Consider the following 18,458-nt stretch of genomic DNA (forward strand, 5'->3'; position numbering starts at 1 on the left):
TCCTAGGTTAAAATCTGTGCCATCTGACACATTTTGGAGGAAAGGACGATTAAAACTCAGGAATGTCCCTTTAAACACTATCACTAAGCTATAGTTCTTAAACACTATCACTAAGCCATAGTTCCTAAACACTATCACTAAGCCTTACTAAAACCAGAAAAATACAAATACACATGTACATGTATATCAACTGAAATAAAAATTTATAATTAATTACAGAAGGTACTATACCAGTATTACTTTTGATCTATAAGATTAACTGGAAAATGTTAATCCACTAAATAAATAACTGATCAATGTGTTTTCTTCAATCACCAATAATATACACAAATTTTTCAAACACTAAACATTATAAAAGTTAGAAAAACCAAGAAATTATACACTACACGCTATATTATAAGTTAACAAATTTTGAATTAAGAAGATATTTTAAACACTATTAACATGACATAAATTAATAAAAATGAGAAGAAAAAACAGCAATGGTAGTGCAGGTGAGAGGACAGAACACAAACATTTCCTATAATAATATTCCATTGTATCAGAAATTACTATCAAACGGAGTGTTCGGGAAGACAGTTTTGTATTAATGTAATTCTCGTTTTCATATACCTTTGCTGGTACTTAAAATTCCACACATTTTGTTGACAAATACATGTAAACTCTACAAAAAAACCCTGGAGATTATTTTTTAAAGAAAGAAAAGTTGTTGGTTGAAATCAAATGCAGAGCTTATTTGGCACATTTTGTTTATCTATATGCAGGTACTTAATTGAAATGCATGTAGGTCTACAATAAAATAACAGTGAATTAGGTTAACAAAATCTTGAATTAAGTTTCTTTTGGCAATTTAATAATAAAACACAGTAATCAAATTCCACCAGAATGGGTTTTTTTGGCAAATGACAGCTGGAACTCTGCATCAGTGTGCACTGTTCCTTTGGTCCGAGCTCATTACATCACTCACAACCTCAATTTACATTTAAAACATCAATAATTAAATTTTCCTTGCATTCCTTACAATTTATCCCATTGGTCCAGTCGTAGCAATTCACATTTGTTAATTTTTCTATGAATGTAAAAATAATGTCAAAGAGTCATATCTGATGATGTGACTTTATATTAGGTGTTTTGTATTACCGAGTGTTATTATTTAAGAAAATAAAAATTAATTCAAAATAAAATATGAACTTTTAGTGATATTATTAGTATGAAAGCTTCAAATTTAAATATAAGGACCAACAAAAAACAACATCACCTGGAAACTTAATATGTGAACAGCTTGACCAATTCACACAGTTTCTAGATTTTATTTGGTTTTTGTTCATACTCCGATGAACATAACAGAAAGAATGGACAATCTTTAATAACGGTGCAAATGAATTTAATCTATGACGACTCAAAACTGTGTGTATTTAACAGGTCACAGTACACTGAATCCCGACACATCGGTTTCAGAAACATGTATTGAAAGAAAGAAAGAAAGAAATGTTTTATTTAAATACACACTCAACACATTTTATTTACGGTTATATGGCGTCAGACATATGGTTACGGACCACACAGATATTGAGAGGAAACGTGCTGTCACCACTTCATGGGCTACTCTTTTCGATTAGCAGCAAGGGATCTTTTATATGCACCATCCCACAAACAGGGTAGTACATACCACAGCCTTTGATGTACCAGTCATGATGCACTGGCTGGAATGAGAAATAGCCCAATGAGCCACTGACAGGTCCCGCCCTTCAAAAACATGTATTGAATGAAATTTCAAGAATGACTAAATGCAAAATCTTTCAGTTGTGACATGATTTTTTTTTTAAAGAAACAATGTCCAAGTTGCTGGTGAAATTTAATGATTATACCGTGAATTACTCTCACAAAAAATTACATCAAAATAATTTGATTTACTACTAATTATAAATTCATAATTATTTCAAAATCCAATAAAGATGACCAAAAGGTCACACGATGTCACAGTTGGGACTCCATATGATATGTTACTGAATGGGCAATAAAACATTGCTATGTACGATGTCACAATTGCGACTCCATATGCTATTTTACTGAATGGGCAATAAAACATTGCTATTTACTTTTATTTTTATGACTCTTCTAGAAACCACTCTTTACACAAAGTGGCAACATGCAACAATTTTATATTCTTGAGTTGATTATGCAGAGATTGTATGTGGGATCGATTACTTTGTTATTTATCACAAATACATGCAAAATGAAAGGTGAAACATGATGCTTGTAATTTTGAAAATGCACCTTTAATGTTTTCAGTCTGGTACAAAGTTGTGTTGGACAGTAATAAAAGTAGGCATGAGAAGAACTAAACATTATTTCAGTGATGAAACATTTTATGTTCACAGTCATTTTCTTCTCCCTTAGGCAGTTCTAGCTCATAACCACTCAATATAATTCACTCTATATTTAACAAAACATCTACTGGCTGACCGTACAATCATGCAAGCAAATAAATAAATAAAAATTCAATATTCTTAGCAATAAATATATGCACCACAAATAAGGATAAATTCTTCCATATTTAAATACCTAACAAGGAGTTGCAGTAAACTCCATATTTCAAACCACTGCATAAAACACAATGTTTATTTCCAATGTCATTATAATTATGAAAAAAAAAGGTAAATTGCTAGGCTTGTTACATTGTGAAACATTTGGAGTGTGGCTACATAACGGTTTTCCGAGTGGGATTACCTGTAGAACAGTTTTGTTTTTTTAACTGGTTTTACACAAACATGTTTCTTCAACAAATATCTTACGAAGATTGTCAAGATGCACTAATGAAAACAATCTTCAAAGAAATCACAATAATCTTGGACATTCCAAAACACCAACAGAACACAAAATGGAAACTATTCTTGAATCTCATAGATTGGTCTGTGCACACTTGTCAGATAGCTCATCAAAACTACGACATTGCACAATCATCACATTAGATGTGAACACTCAAATAATCATACTAACATGCTAACAAAAGGTTGTTATAAAAATTTAAATGTATTTGGTGTAGTTCTGTATAAAGTAACTGGGTTCAAATTCTATATAAACTGCATTAATAATTAATATGATTATGATTATGATTATTATTGTTATAATTAGTAAGAAGGCCTCAGGGGAGAATAGTCTAGAACTGACAGCTACCTTCTATACATAAAATTTTATTATTATTATTATTATAGTTAATGTTCTACATAAAATAACTGGGTTCAAGTTCTTTACAAACTGTTCATGTTCTATATAAAGAAACTGGGTTCATGTTTTAATATAAGTAATTGGGTAACAAACAAACAATTTATACATCAATGAAACTATTTCACATATACATTGGATTTCAAACAATAAAAAAGAAAAATTGTGAAAAAATGATAAGAATTTACAATACACGTATCTGACAACACTTTCAACTCATTACCTCAGTTAGACAAACACACAAATGTTAGGTGCAAAAATCAAATCATTCAAAACGTAACTATTCAAACGCTTTCTAGTTTTGTCTTTTGTTACAGGTAGGATCATTAGGGTTTTGGATGTTTTCTTGAGGGGGTAGCAACCTATGAAGGGAAATATCAATTAAGTCAATTACAAATTAAGTCAATTACAAATTAAGGAATTTAAAGTCCACTTCACTTCAAAGCTTTGAGCCCAGGGATAAACAAAAATTCAGACTTGTATCCTTCCAGTTACAATAGCCCACCCATTAAATCAAATTCTAAAACAGGTTAACAGTTGGAAAATAAAATTCCACCAGGAATGATTAAATTAAATGGAAAGAGATCTTCTAAACAGAAACAGTTTTAACTGATAGCAAGTATTCATACAAAAGACATCAAATAGTTGACATTGACTCCCACATTCTATTAGCGGTGTATGAAAATGAACATTTCCATATCTGCAATGACTATAAAATATTTGATGCAGTCAACACTTCCTTTTAAGCACAGAAAACTCTCTGATCAATCTTTTTCTCCATGCACATTATGCTCACCTGTGGAAACATGAATATGAAAAAGGTACTGTGAAATATAACTAATCGTGTTGATGGAAAGCTGGCCAAAGATTCACTGAAATTAGGAATTCTTTACACAAATTATTTCATTCCCATAATAGAACACAATTTACATATATTATATTGCTCAGCATACCAGCAGGCCCATACCAATTACACACGTTACAGAGTCAAACCACAATAGAGCTATTAAATATGCTGAATAGGAATCTGTATTCTTACTACACTGTACTAATTTTAGTCTAAAAACTTTCAAATTAATTAAATTTTCAGAATGGGGTTGGACAATGTCCTCTATTCAAATCATTATTTATCTTATCTACAAGGCCTATAACGAGGACAATGTTTAACACAGTAATGTTGTTTTTGTTTTGTTTTTTTGGGGTGGGTTTTTTCATAAGATTATCAAAGATCATAGGGCAAGGATGAATGATTAGTATTATAAAACAAAGTACAAAGTACAATATGCCAGTGTGCAATCTGCCAAACTGGTTAGGCTGGCTGCATTTTCACTATGAATTACTCACTAGGTTTAAGTTTGGCTGACAACTGGGGGGGGGGGAAGGAGAGAGAGAGAGAGAGAGAGAGAGAGAGAGAGAGAGAGAGAGAGAGAGAGAGAGAGAGAGAGCGGAGGAGGAGAGAGATGTCAATATCCGATCCAACGATAAATAAGAAACTTTTATGGTCTAGGTCATCACTCCATGTGTACTGGTTTCCATTCTGATAGCTGGCTTATGGAAATGAGACTCCAGGCCTGTGTTTATAAAACCTTTAGAGTCCAGACTTAATCTCTAATGACGTCAGGCACATACATACAGACTCTTATTATAGTCTTGAGTCTAGACTCTTAAAGGTTTTATAAGCACTAGGCCAGATCTCGGTTGAGTCTTTGCAGTGTGTGTTGACATGATGTTAAACACATCAAATTTGATCAGAAATAGGTTTATTTATTTAGCAGTCAAATTCCAACTCGACCAACAGATCCACCTTAATTTTTGTTTTAATGCATTCATCAACAGGACTTTTGCCATCTACACTGCATTTGTTTCCTGATCCTGCATACTTTGAACACAATGTTATTCTTATACAATTACGAGAACGAAAACCTTGGGAGGTGGGGGAAGAGAGGTCATTGCTTGGACAGGACAATGAAACCTCTGTAATAGCTATAACAGCCCAAAAATCTATCACATGTGGGAGGCGGGAAGAGCACGTTTTTGTATTTCAGTAAATGGTGGGCATACAGTAAAACTTTCCCTAGCTCCACCACCCTCCACCCCATGAGATCAATTCTTGAAGAGTCTGAACTGAATCAACAAGTAATATTATGTAGTGCTTTCCTCCATTTACATCAGCATCAAATATGAACAGGAAATCAATATATTTTAGGTATCTGCCAGTTTATGTGAAAATATATACCATCTGAATTCATGATTCCATCTCCTCAGACCAAATGATTTTAATCTAGATTGGGTCAAGAATGTCAATCAATATACTCAAAGCCAATAATTTTAAATGTTTTATATTGGGTCACTAAAAAGGTTTTTTTTAAATTTAATCATCAATTGTTTTAATAGTTTCATGATATTTTAGGATTTTTTTAGGATTTTTTTTTAAAGTCAGACAGGCCAAACTAAGTAATTTGTTACAATGTAGCTCTATTGAAATCAATACTGACATTTGCAGTATCAGAACAGAAAAAGAATCATTCGCCGACATTTTCCATTCTTTATGCATCAGTATGGGTAGCTCGTCTAACAAGACAAAAGACAATTATTCATTGGGGTCTAAATTTGAGACTCAAACTTAGGATGTTCATCAATCACCATTCAATCTGAATGAAATGTAATGTTTCAGACTCAAGCTTTAGGCCCACTTTCCATAAATGAAATTCCACACATGATTTATTATGCACGTTTTCATGTGTAAGAATGTGCTTTTCCAAATCTGTGTTTTCGCAAGTGGATTACAAACTTTTACGTCGTCGAAGTGTACCAATATGCTGAAAGTAAACACTTCACGTTAACTGCTAATTGACATATTTTTTTAGCGTGATGAATGCCCACAGGCGGAATAACATATGGGAAAAGTACTGTGTAAATGCAATTAATAAATAAACTTGTATGCGGAAACGAGTGAAATCACGATAATGGTAAGTGGAACTAATAAACACAGGCTTATTTCTCCATTTACCGTAATCTTATTACAAATATCAAATCATGGAAGCGAGCATTATGCATGTTAATGCAATACACATGAGAGTATACGGTAAACATGTATATATGAATCTATGTATTGCATAGCCTGTAGTTAAGGAACTCTCTTTTACACATGCATATAATCTGAGCACTGGTGGGACAACAATGAGTAAACAGGCTTCGTTTCGACAGAAACATTAAGCACTGTGATGTATATTATATTATCATACTAAACCTACGTTCAGACACCAACCACATGTTGGCAAAACAAAAACATAACATTTCAAACATAAACAGAAAAGAAAAAAACCCACAAAAAAACCCACAAAAACAATTATGACAAAACAATATCAGTTGCACTTCATGTTCGTCAGTCTGTTAGGCAAACATGACTGCCAGTTTCAGCACTATTGCATACTGCCACCCATCCATCGTCAATCAGCCTTGTTGTGTATGAAGCCATTCTTGTCGCCGTTGATGACAGCTTTCTTTTCGTAGTCGGCAATGCCTCCATTGGAATGTGACTTGTGATGGAGACGTTTCTTCTTCTTGATGTACGTCTGGAGGTAGAAGTTGCTGAACAGTGTCAGCATGATGAGCATGTATCCAGCCAGTAGGTTCTGGCCCCAGTGCGGGAAGTCGCAGCCTACTCGCAGAGAGTTGAACGTGTGGACAAACGTTATCACAAACTGAACCTGAAATAGCAAGAAAGAAATGTTTTATTTAACGACACACTCAACACATTTTATTTACGGTTATATGGCGTCAGACATATGGTAAAGGACCACACAGATAATGAGAGAAGAAACCCACTGTTGCCACTTCATGGGCTAATCTTTTTCGATTAACAGCAAGGGATCTTTTATATGCACCATCCCACAGACAGGGTAGTACATACCACGGCCTTTGATATACCACTCGTGGTGCACTGGCTGGAATGTGAAATAGCCCAATGGACTGGGATCGATCCCACACCTACCGTGCATCAAGCGAGCGCTGTACCACTAGGCTACGTCCCACCCGTGAACCTGAAATAGTGACACGTGCATGTAGATGAAAATTTAAAAATGTGACTTTTTTTTTTATTATTACACATGAATTTAATTTTCTAATACTCTGCTCTATGAAAATTACAGAAATCAAATTACATTCATTTAAAAAAAAAAAAACACCTATAGTCCGTCACTCTGAGAACGCCTTTTTTTCATGCTATGGAATTTACTTAAGTTATTGATTTCTGAGCTGAATGTTTTCTAAATTGGATAAAAAAAAAAGTATTTGTTTTTGTTATTTCCAAAACATTTTTACTTTTCTTCTTATTTTAAACAAAACTGAAATTATTTACAAAAAAAAAAATTGTAAGAAGATTGGACGGACTATAGTTCGATAATGTTCCGTTTATTAGAAAATGTAATTTTCATGTCCTGATAAATGATTACATTAAATTTGGTCATTACCTTTAAATTATAAATTGATTAATCATTACATTTTTTTAAATTCATAAAAAAAATAATTGTGATGCAAAGTTTTAGGAATGCAAATGGATTCTGGTAGGTAGAATATGACGAAAATAGACTGTAAATACACAGTAAATATAAGCAGGGCCATAACTAGGATTTTTTTAGGGGGGGGGGGGGGGGCGCAGATGAATTCTTGGAATGAATGAGCATGGAAGGCGCAAGATATTTGGGGGTCCGGGGGCATGCTATCCCCACAAGACATTTTGAAATCTAGAGGCTCTGAAATACCATTCTGCAGCCATTTAAAACTGCCATCTCCCACCATCGGCTGCTGCCCTGATAAGACAAATACTTATATTTTGACTTAACTCTTTGGGGCCGAATCCCGACTCACGTCGTGATGTTAATTTGCACGAAATGTCGAGTCCCGCCTGTACGCGTGGTTTACAAGCAGTAGCTATTATCGAATGCCGACTGGAGGCGTGGCCGACTGTACATGTAAAACGAGATGTCATTGGCTAATATAATTAGAAGTTTTCATTATCAGCTTGTAGAAGATTAATCCAGTGACCAATAAAAAGTAGTCTTACAGCTGGGTTTGTTCATGCACCTCGTGGCTTTGTTCGCTTTGAATTTTTTTTTAACAAAATGGACGACGACGTATTTCTCAATTCTGATGATGATAGTATTTCGGAATTTGAAGGTTTCACGAACGATGACGTACTTGATTTAAATAACAGTAATTCGGATGTAGACTTAAGTAGCGATAGTGACGACATACCACTGTCACATTTTCGAAATAGACGGAATATCAGTAGGACTCTTACACTGGCCTGTTGTGCTGGGTAAAAAACGGACATGTAAACAATGCAGTACACAAGGCATTCGATGTGAGCCAGCCACAGGCTGTGAACAGTGCAATGTGAACCTGTGTGTTGGATGTTTCAAGCAATACCACAAAGCCAGATTTCCAGCATTGTTTCGGTGAAAAACCCCAAAATCAATCAGAACTTCCTGACAATTACCAGTAACGTTTATTAAAACTTTTGTTTATTTCTGTTATTTACAGACAATTAAACTACTTTTTTACAATTACATCATATAAAATAATATATGTTCTTCATTAATTGCACATAATTAAATAGCTGACAAAATTTGATGCAGATTTGTTTATTGATTAAGTTAAAGAGTTATTTTTGCTGCAGTGCATGAAATCTGTGTTTATGCTTTAGGGCACCAGCAGGTAAAACTGCCTAGGGCTGGAATTCAAAATGGCCGCCAGGCCTCAAAGAGTTAATGGATGAAATAGATAATTAATTTTATTATTTCATACTAATATCTAATGAAGGTTTAAGATCCTTGGTACACATCTTATCTGTCTGAGCCAGATGAGAGATTGTCAGTGGTTTGTAAGAGTATTGAGTTGTGACGTATTTCTGGCAAAACCTGTCATGTAAATAAATAGTGAAACATAATGGAACTTCCTCCTATCTATTAAGATAATACATTCCTCCTCACTGCCCAAGCTGAAAGGTTAATATACAAGTCCCCCTCAGTAGTCATTGGTATCTTCCGACACCCATGTGAAAGAATGAAGACTTACCAGCTGAAATGTTGTGATGTATTTTTTAAACCAAAGTTTCTGCTTAAGGGACGGAATGACAGAGAGCCCATAATATGAATACATGACTACGTGCACTAAACAGTTCAGCCACGCTCCAAACCATGCTGAAAGAATAAAGTTCAGTATTTAAACAAAACAATTATATCAATTATAAAATATTTATAAAAGTATTAATAAGAATTTTCACTTATACTTTCTTATAAAACATAATAAAAAAGATCACAATGGCTTCATAAAGCCCGACGACATAGTGTACACTGTACACAGTGCATTCCCCAATTCATATTTCCCATATTTTTGCACAGTACTAGTGTTCGAGATTAAAAACTTTGGCCAGTATCCCAGTTGGATACTAACATTTCAAAATCTGGTATCCCACCTGAGAATTTAGTATCCCACTTAAATGAAATTCATAAATAACATCGTAACAAACTTGGACGACACTGTTCTCGTTCCCAGTCTATTGCTACGCCGCAATCGAAATCGTGGAATTTGTGAAATTGGCAATCAAACAGAATCTGCAGAAAGATTTGCTGCATCTATTTTTGCTTAATAATGACATAAATTAATATTTAGCAGTAATCTACAACTGTTTCCGACATTACTAATGATAAACCTACCTGTATCAATTTCCTACATATGTGGAATCAATATTTCAAATAAAATTTGAATGGAGGAAACATCCAAAACAAAACAATAGCGACTTAGCGGTTCCCAGTCTATTGCTACCTCGCTATTGCTCCAGTGTAGCATTAGACTGGGTATGAACTGGGGGACATATTTTTACGGCATAGCATTAGACTGGATACAAGCTCGGAAATACTGTTACCTAACTTCAGTAAATGACCGACGTTCATTGTTTTAGCGAAAAATGAAAACGCAGGATTAAAAAAACCCAACAACAATGTTATATTACATTAGTATCCTGGTGGGATACTGGGTTATTGAAGTCTGGTATCCAAAATTAAATTCTGGTATCCCGGGATATCGGGACCGTTAATCTCAAACACGGAGTACTTAACAGAAATAAAACAACAGAGAATAGATAAATCGGGACTTTGGTTTTTGTTTTTCAATGAAAAATACCGGGGAATATTGAGTCGAAAAAGTGTTTTTCTGCGAATTTTTTCACTTAACAATGGCAGAATGTTGCGATCATTTGATGAATCCATTAATTACTACTCACACATTCCCCCTGGTATAAACATCATCGTCCACCACCATATATTGAGCATGGACGCGTGATGAAACCAGTGCAGAAAGGTCACTTGCTCGAACTTCTTGCGTAAGATCATCAGAACAGTGTCCATCAGCTCAACGGCTTTCGAGAAGAAATACCACCACAGAACTCTGGCTACCTGCAGCGAGAATCGACTTCTCTTCAACAAACACAAATTACTGGATATGGAAGCAGAGTATTACTAAAAAAGCAAAACAAGAATTCTTCAGAATAAAATGTCTTGCCTGTCAAATTGTTTGATGCAATGACAATGTGATGAACATCCATGGTTGCGATTATGACCTAGGACTTAGTCATAGTTTTTGAGAAACTGATCTAAACAAGAAACTTTCACATTAAACTTTAATGCAAAAGTTGACACCATCACCATCCCCAGAAAATTAATACTACATCACACCTTTTTACTTCATAAAAGCAAGATAAAATGGCAAATTTAATAAAGGAATTAATATTTAAAAATGGAATGTGAAAAATAGCTTCTCTTCAATTAAACACTAAAGTAGCATAAAGGATATAATTTTATTAAAATACTCCATATTTTTTTTAGATATTACTCTTTCAGCAAATACACGTTGTGGAATATAGTTGGTATGGTAAGTAGTCCAGTGATACCAGTAGGAAAGCAGGGTTTCTGCCAGAGGGTAAAACGGGTATGGCGCCATACCCAAATTATTATTTTTTTAAGTTAACATTTTGACAAAATTAATGATTTTCTTAAACCTAACCCTAAATGTAACCCATTTTCTTTGTTGGGGAGCCCCCCCCCCCCCCCCCCCCCCCCCCCCTTACTCCCTGTTGACTGTGGCTATATGCAATTTCATAGCGCCATACCCAAAAATTTCTTTCTGGCAGAAACACTGAAAAGAGTGATCATGTGAACAGCTAAAGACTGCAGGGTTAGCTCTGGCATTCGACAAATTCGTGAATTACAAATTTTAATAAGAAGGGACGAATTTCATTTTAATGTGGCAAAATAAATTCATTGAATGATTCATATTTTGTTAGAAAATAACTAGGATTCTGCAATTTTTGAAGTTTAATAGATAATTTGGCAAATTGTTTTGCTCTCCCAGAGCTAGACCTGCAATACATCATAAAATGTACATTAATCTTACTCTAATACAAGAAAGCTAAAACAAATTTATAGGTCTTTTTCAAATAAAGCTTATTGACTACATTAGCATTTGCAGTTAACTTGGGCATCAAAGAGCATTCAGTTTTGGGTTAACTTGTACTCCAACTAAAACTTATTGACTGTGCTTGCAGTTACACTGTGTGTCACAAAGCAATCATTTTCATTCAGGTGATCACAATGGAGTAGCCAATCAATATCACACATGTTGGATATTGCCATGTGATACTAAAAACATACATGGTGCTCTCTCCAACAGCTGAGTAAGAAAGTGACCTAATTACAGCACAACTATAACACCAGGAATCTACTTTATCTTGTTATCTAGTAATAAGAGAAAGCAATACATTACGAAAATGTACAACCACAAGTGGAGGTTTTTTAATACCATTTAACTGAATGCAAGAAAGAAAACACTTGTGTACTCACTCTATTTTCCCTCGGGTCCTTTGGAGATTTGTCTGTACTGTACGAGGCACACCAAAGGTTATAGTCTGCTCCCCATATTCCAAGGAATAGCTGAAAATTAACATCACATATTAAGGCAAAACAAAATAAATTTCTGGCCTCTGGTCAGCACCCTCGTGCATCAATATGGCTTTTTTTTATTTCACATGGTATGACGTTGATTTCTGCCAGGCTTTTCTTGCTATGACTTAAAACCACATTTGCAGCCAAAATGTTATCACGCATGAACTAGGACGTGCATTCTGATTTCAATTTAAATAGGCCCCTTATTTCAGTAGATAATATACACAGTTTCAGTGCAATCCATGCCTTAAAAAAAGCAGCATTGTGGCATCAATTCTTTTTTTCTTTTTTTCAAGTGTTGGCTGGCAACATTCTCATTGTTAAACTCCTCAGCTGGAATATTGCAAGTGACATCTCCACACTAATTGATCTAACATATTTTGTATGGTTACTGATGCAGCATGAGTATAAATCAAATGACATAAAAGTTTACATATCAAGACTATACTAAACTGCATATGGTGATTTGTTTTATATATGAAAGTTGAATAACAAAACTGTACAGTTTAAATATATTTTACTCTATACTTTGTATTCATAATGGCAAGTAAAAAGCATTATTCTTTTTTTGCTTTCACATACATGTATGCTCAACATTCAAAATTTAATTTAAAAACAGGATGCCTTAAATGTGACGTTATTTTTAATGTTTTAAGCACATACCAATACAACAAATCAAACATTTTATCACTATTCAAGACAAAAATCATATGAACTACATCACTATTCAAGAGTTAACTCTTGGTCTTTTTCCTTTTAGCTAAAAAACTATTTTTATGCAGGATTTTCAATAATTGTTTATAAAATTTAAATAATCTTGATTGAAAATAAAAACACCTGATGTTTGCCTACAATTTGGAAAACATATTCTTGTCTGGTTTTAGCATTACTTTATTTTAAATTTTACCTTTTGATTATGGATTATCTTTCCTGAGTGAATGAATGTTGTAAACCCTAGTCTTTGTCTCGGGTTTACAACATTCATTATACACAAGTGACAGAGAATTGTATCTCCTTTCAGCGAGTTGGTCATTCTCTTATTACCGACTGACACTTAACCTAACATGTCATCCAAGACTGCATAAACCTACAGCAGCTGAAGGAGACTACCTGGACAACTACAACAACAACTCTCTCCAAAAGAAGCTGTATGGTACAAGAAGTGATCTACAGAGAACAGTATCACTGCTGGCCTCGATGTGTCATCAACAAGCAAAGGAAAAGAAGAACTGTTTTTAAAATCCATCTGTTATCTAAAGCAATTCCATCAGCCATTTTGTCACATTACAAGATAATACAGTGGTCTTTTTGTATCTGAATGTTTATTAGAAAATTTGTTTCTAATTTTCATTATTATTCATACTTACCTAGTACTAGCACAACTATACTATACAACCTGAGTCATCTCCTTCACTGCAGAATTGTCTTCCCTTGCTGGGTGTATATTCATATCCGCACATGGGCAGACCATCGTTCTCAATTCTGCAGTCCTCCATTGCAGTTGTACTTTTTATAAGCTCTGTAAAAGCTTTAGTTTTGTTTGTTTTTTGTACAATGTGAAACATTTTATTAAAATGTAATTGCTGTTTGTCTTTTCCCTAGCCGTTACCAAGACATCCAGTAAGGGAAGATAATTCTGCAGTGGAGGAGATGACTTGGGTTTTATATCTGTCACCCGCCAATTTCAAGCATTGGATTGAGTACTATACAATTCTAAAATGTTAAACAGTAGTTGCTAAGAAACTGTTTTCCTGACTAAGACGTGGAATCCCGACTCACCTCTATAAACATGTAAATGGACAGACCGACCAGCGCCAGGTTGTAGACAATCATAAACATCTGCAGGTTGAACGGCTGACGGTTTTTCATAATGCGTGGTCCCACAAACACCACTGTGATGTACAGAGCGGTCAAAATCCATACCGGAAACGGGTTATTATTCAGTAAAAACCAGTTTTTTGTTCTTGGATCTGATAAAAATAGAATCACAAACTGTCAGGGTTTCTGCCAGAGGGTTAAAAGGGTAAAATTATGTTCCCTAAAATCTTGGAAATTAACGAATTTTTAGAACAATTATAGTAAGAGAACTGCTTTTCACAATTTGTGAAAGCACATGAAATTCAGTTTCCAATTTCAAAAGATTTGTAACCCATGACCACCTAATAAGGGTACTTACGATGTGTTTCATTTTTATTACATACCCTCAAATTATTTTCTGGCAGAAACCCTGACTCTAGATTCGGTTACGGTAATTGTTTGGTTAAGTGAATTATGTTTACATAACCAGTGAGTTTAACATACGTTTTAACTACAATTCTGTACTATCAGTCTCGAACATTTTGGGAAATACATGGACTTAAATTATTTCTAACAGGCTCAATGACTAAAGTTCCAATCATCCAGAATATTGGAACTTTTCATTAAGAATGTAACATCATTTACATGCTATATGTTACACAGATTAGCAGCTGCATCAAGGAGTGAAAAAACAAATAATGTCATTTATGGCCCAATTTTTTTTTACATTTTGCTGCAATCTGCAATTGTGGATGTAGAATAAAGAATAACCTTTTAATCGTAAAAATTCATGGGAGTATGATGGGAGGAAGTGCGATGCTTTACTCAATCATCCAACATGGTTTTTGCTAAGACACAAAATTAAATAGAAATTTCAAAAGCTTAGTATACTATTAAATGTATTCCATGTTTTTGGGTTTTTTTGCTTAATTGTTGAGGCGGGGGGGGGGAAATTATTTTAAGTGGAACACTTGGATAAAATTAATAGTACAGGTATATAAGACTATTTGTACATTTAGGAGGAAAAACCAACAGAAACATCTACTACTCAAATTATTAAAAGTCAAATGTCATGGTGTGTGTGTGTGTGTGTGTGTGTGTGTATATATATATATATATATATAGAGAGAGAGAGAGAGAGAGAGAGAGAGAGAGGAGAGACAGACAGACAGACAGACAGACAGACACAGAGAGAGAGAGAGAGAGAGAGAGAGAGAGAGAGAGAGAGAGAGGGGGGGGGGGGATTCATCACGAGTATTATTTAATATGGGAAATATCAACCGAGGCTTCGTTAATCTGTATTTGTCGAGTCTATGGCGAGAAAAATACAGATTAACAGGCCGAGGTTGATATTTTCCATATTAAAAATACGAGTGACGAATTCTATTTATTATATCACTGTCAATTTGGTTTATTTTTTACTTAAATGATTAATAAACAAAACCCCAATGCTCGGACGTAACAATTTTTTATGACATATGAATACATGTACATGTCAATCACTCAGCTAATAATCGGTTTGTCAATACACCTTGAAGGTTACCTATGCTTTCTGAAACTAGGTTAAAAGCGGACAGAACGATTGTAGCTATTTAAACAATTTAATACTAATTTAACAGTTTTATATATACCCGGTAAACAATGAAATTATAATAAAATAATTGACAATAGCCAAATTTTTCAAAATAACTTTTTGCGGCATTTTGCCGAGTACCGGTACTACGTCATTGTCAGACATAGGCGTATCTAAGTCTAAAGGCTTCATCAAGTTCAGTCGGAGTCGGAATCACTGTCAAAAATGATTCTTCATCGTTTTATGGGGACAGCAGGACTTTTAGGCTGAGCCACATTTATTACGATGTTGCCCCCACTGACTCCAAACATGGGTGTTCACACCGCCAGAAATATTGATGATCTGCGATTGTTTCGAATTTAAAAGTATTGTTGGATTTCTTTCGAAGACGAACACGTGGGAACCAAATTTGAGGATTCACCAGATGTAGATATCGCGGACAGAATGTGCGACAGTTCTTTGTGTTGGTCGTGATTTATATGGCTGTATGCATTAACTGAATGAATATTTTTGTGTCCTGTTATCTGCATGATTTAATGAGCAGGAACATGATTGTCGTTCAGTTTTTGGACCAAATATTTGCGTACAGAGTGGTTCGTCAGGCATTTAGTGGTACAAATATTACCACTCGAACACATGTTTTTCATCAGTCCAGCAAGTTTATTTCTACCAATGCATTGCCTGAGGAACCACTGTTCTCCTGCTTTCGGCATATCGAGTGTGTGTGTGTAGCAATGTAGAATGGGTCATCAGCTTCACAAAAGTTTTGCGGTCGTTTTGAAGAATAAAACTTGAAAACTTCAACGGGACATCAAAGGGGATTTTGGAATAACGTCTCTGCAATCGCGGGGATTTTCTCATACTTTGCATACTTGCAAAAGACGCCATGTTTGTTCGTCAACAATTTTGACAGGTGAAAATAGTTCCATGTTTCGGTATATGATTTGCGTAATAATGTAATTTGCAGACTTATGTAGTAAATATTTGCATACTTATGTCTCAAAATATGTGATTTATATAATGGGTGTTGCCCAATGCTATTCCTTAGTAGTGATATGATAAATATATGCATTGTTCATATGCATTGTTCATTCTACAGTCATGCCAACGGTTACTGGACATAAGATTTTTGTTTATTTTTGTTTGTTTTTCTTTCAGAATTCAACAGCATTAGTAAACTTAAAACACAACAAGTCAGCTTTCAAACGAAAGACTGAAAACTTCTCACCAGAGCTGAAGCCACCTGGTGACAAGAATAAGAGGTGAACAGGTCATAAAAGGATATGCTCATTGAGCCAGCCTCCATCACTTGGAATTTTGCAACCATTTTAAGCCAAACTTCTGAACTAGATGAAGACATCCATGGTTTTAGATTCTTTGAAACATTGCAGAATGGTTAGAACATTGCCGTCTGCTAACCAGCTGGAGGGCAATACAACGTAAGAAACTTTCAAAGAACAAATCCATTCTAGTCTGAATGAACTCTGTAGCAGTTCTTCATTAAAGGCAGCTGAACCAAAACTAAAACCATTGGCAGCAACTGTTATGCCAAAGAGACAATCGAGGAACAAATGACAGTAAGTGGGATTTAAGATGTTCATTAAATATATTGATTTTGTGAAGGATGTGGAAAAGCTGAATATCAACACAGATGAAGGAGACCGGTCAGAAGAAATGGAAAACATCATTCAGAGAACCCTGAACATGTTGCAAACATCCAGCACGAATCACTGGCTCTGCGATGAAATGGAGACCAGTCAGAAGAAATGGAAAACATCATTCAGAGAACCCTGAACATGTTACAAACATCCAGCACGAATCACTGGCTCTGCGATGAACGGCACAAAGAAGAAAATATCAGGATATTTTTGACAGCCATACTTTAAAAAGTATGTACAAAACTATAATTTGATTTAAGGACCAAGGAACAAAGTAACTTCAAACACTTGAATGCCTGTGTATTTATTTTACACGTGAAGGAAAGCCAATTGAATGCATGGAAGCAAAGGCTTCGTCTAGCAAAGCATTTTCCCAAAATATCATACAGCTCCCGATTCTAAAGCAACTTGCAAGCACGACGTTGACATTTCAGCTGCACCTGTGATCAACATTCAGATGCATGTAAAGGGAGATAAGCTGTGTCTGGAGCACGTGTTGAGAAGCAGAGAGGAAGTATAGAGAGTCAGCAGCACTCAAGTCATGGAATCATTACTGACAATTGTGGAAACGACTTTTAAAGTATATTCTTTGAAAAGCATTTGCCGGGGTGCTGTGGTTTCGAGTATCCACATGCACTGAACCAAGGAAGATAACTCAAAATAGTAACTCATTCGTACAAATTCGCAACATCTCAATTATTTCTGTAATCGGTTTCAGACATTTGCTAGTACTGAAAAAGCCAAAATGTTCTGATGGATTCATAGAAACAAAATAGTGTCAAGAAAGTTTTGGAAATAGACTGCATCTTCAATCACATGCAAAAGTCATATTTTACAAATAACAAATAATGTCATTGCATTGGGAATTTTATTATTTAATAGTTCACTTGTCCATTGGCAAGTTAGATATATTGCATGCTAATTGCCCGATATTCCACTGCCATGGGCATCAGACAATGGTATTTTTTAACCTCTGAGGAAGTGAGTTGTCATGTGCAAAGCATACTGGTTAATGTATATATCAAATGGAACAAAATAATAATCTGGATTTAAGGTGGTTTGTCTGTAACTGCTAAATGGAATTAAATTCAGCCCTCCATATTAACTTTTTCATCTAGGAGCCAGCTGGTACCAACTTGTATTTTTCATATACATTGTAGATAGCATGAAATTCTTTAGTCTCCAAATGAAAAAAGAAGAAGT

General features: G+C 34.8%; 1 protein-coding gene across 2 annotated transcripts in view; it reads right to left on the bottom strand.

The window, feature by feature from the left end:
• Positions 1–1,606: 1,606 nt before the first annotated feature.
• Positions 1,607–18,458, bottom strand: part of LOC121375052 (elongation of very long chain fatty acids protein 5-like) — a 48,087-nt gene continuing 31,235 nt past the window's right edge. For both annotated transcript variants that reach the window (XM_041502269.1, XM_041502270.1), the window contains 5 exons: positions 14,007–14,197; positions 12,126–12,215; positions 10,511–10,682; positions 9,304–9,428; positions 1,607–6,935 (listed from right to left, as the gene is read on the bottom strand). In XM_041502269.1, coding sequence (XP_041358203.1) covers positions 6,675–6,935; positions 9,304–9,428; positions 10,511–10,682; positions 12,126–12,215; positions 14,007–14,197 — 839 coding nt within the window. In that variant the 3' untranslated portion in view covers positions 1,607–6,674. The remainder of the gene's footprint in view (positions 6,936–9,303; positions 9,429–10,510; positions 10,683–12,125; positions 12,216–14,006; positions 14,198–18,458) is intronic.

This window comes from Gigantopelta aegis, chromosome 6, assembly GCF_016097555.1.
Source record: "Gigantopelta aegis isolate Gae_Host chromosome 6, Gae_host_genome, whole genome shotgun sequence".
NCBI classification, from domain to species: Eukaryota; Metazoa; Mollusca; class Gastropoda; order Neomphalida; family Peltospiridae; genus Gigantopelta; species Gigantopelta aegis.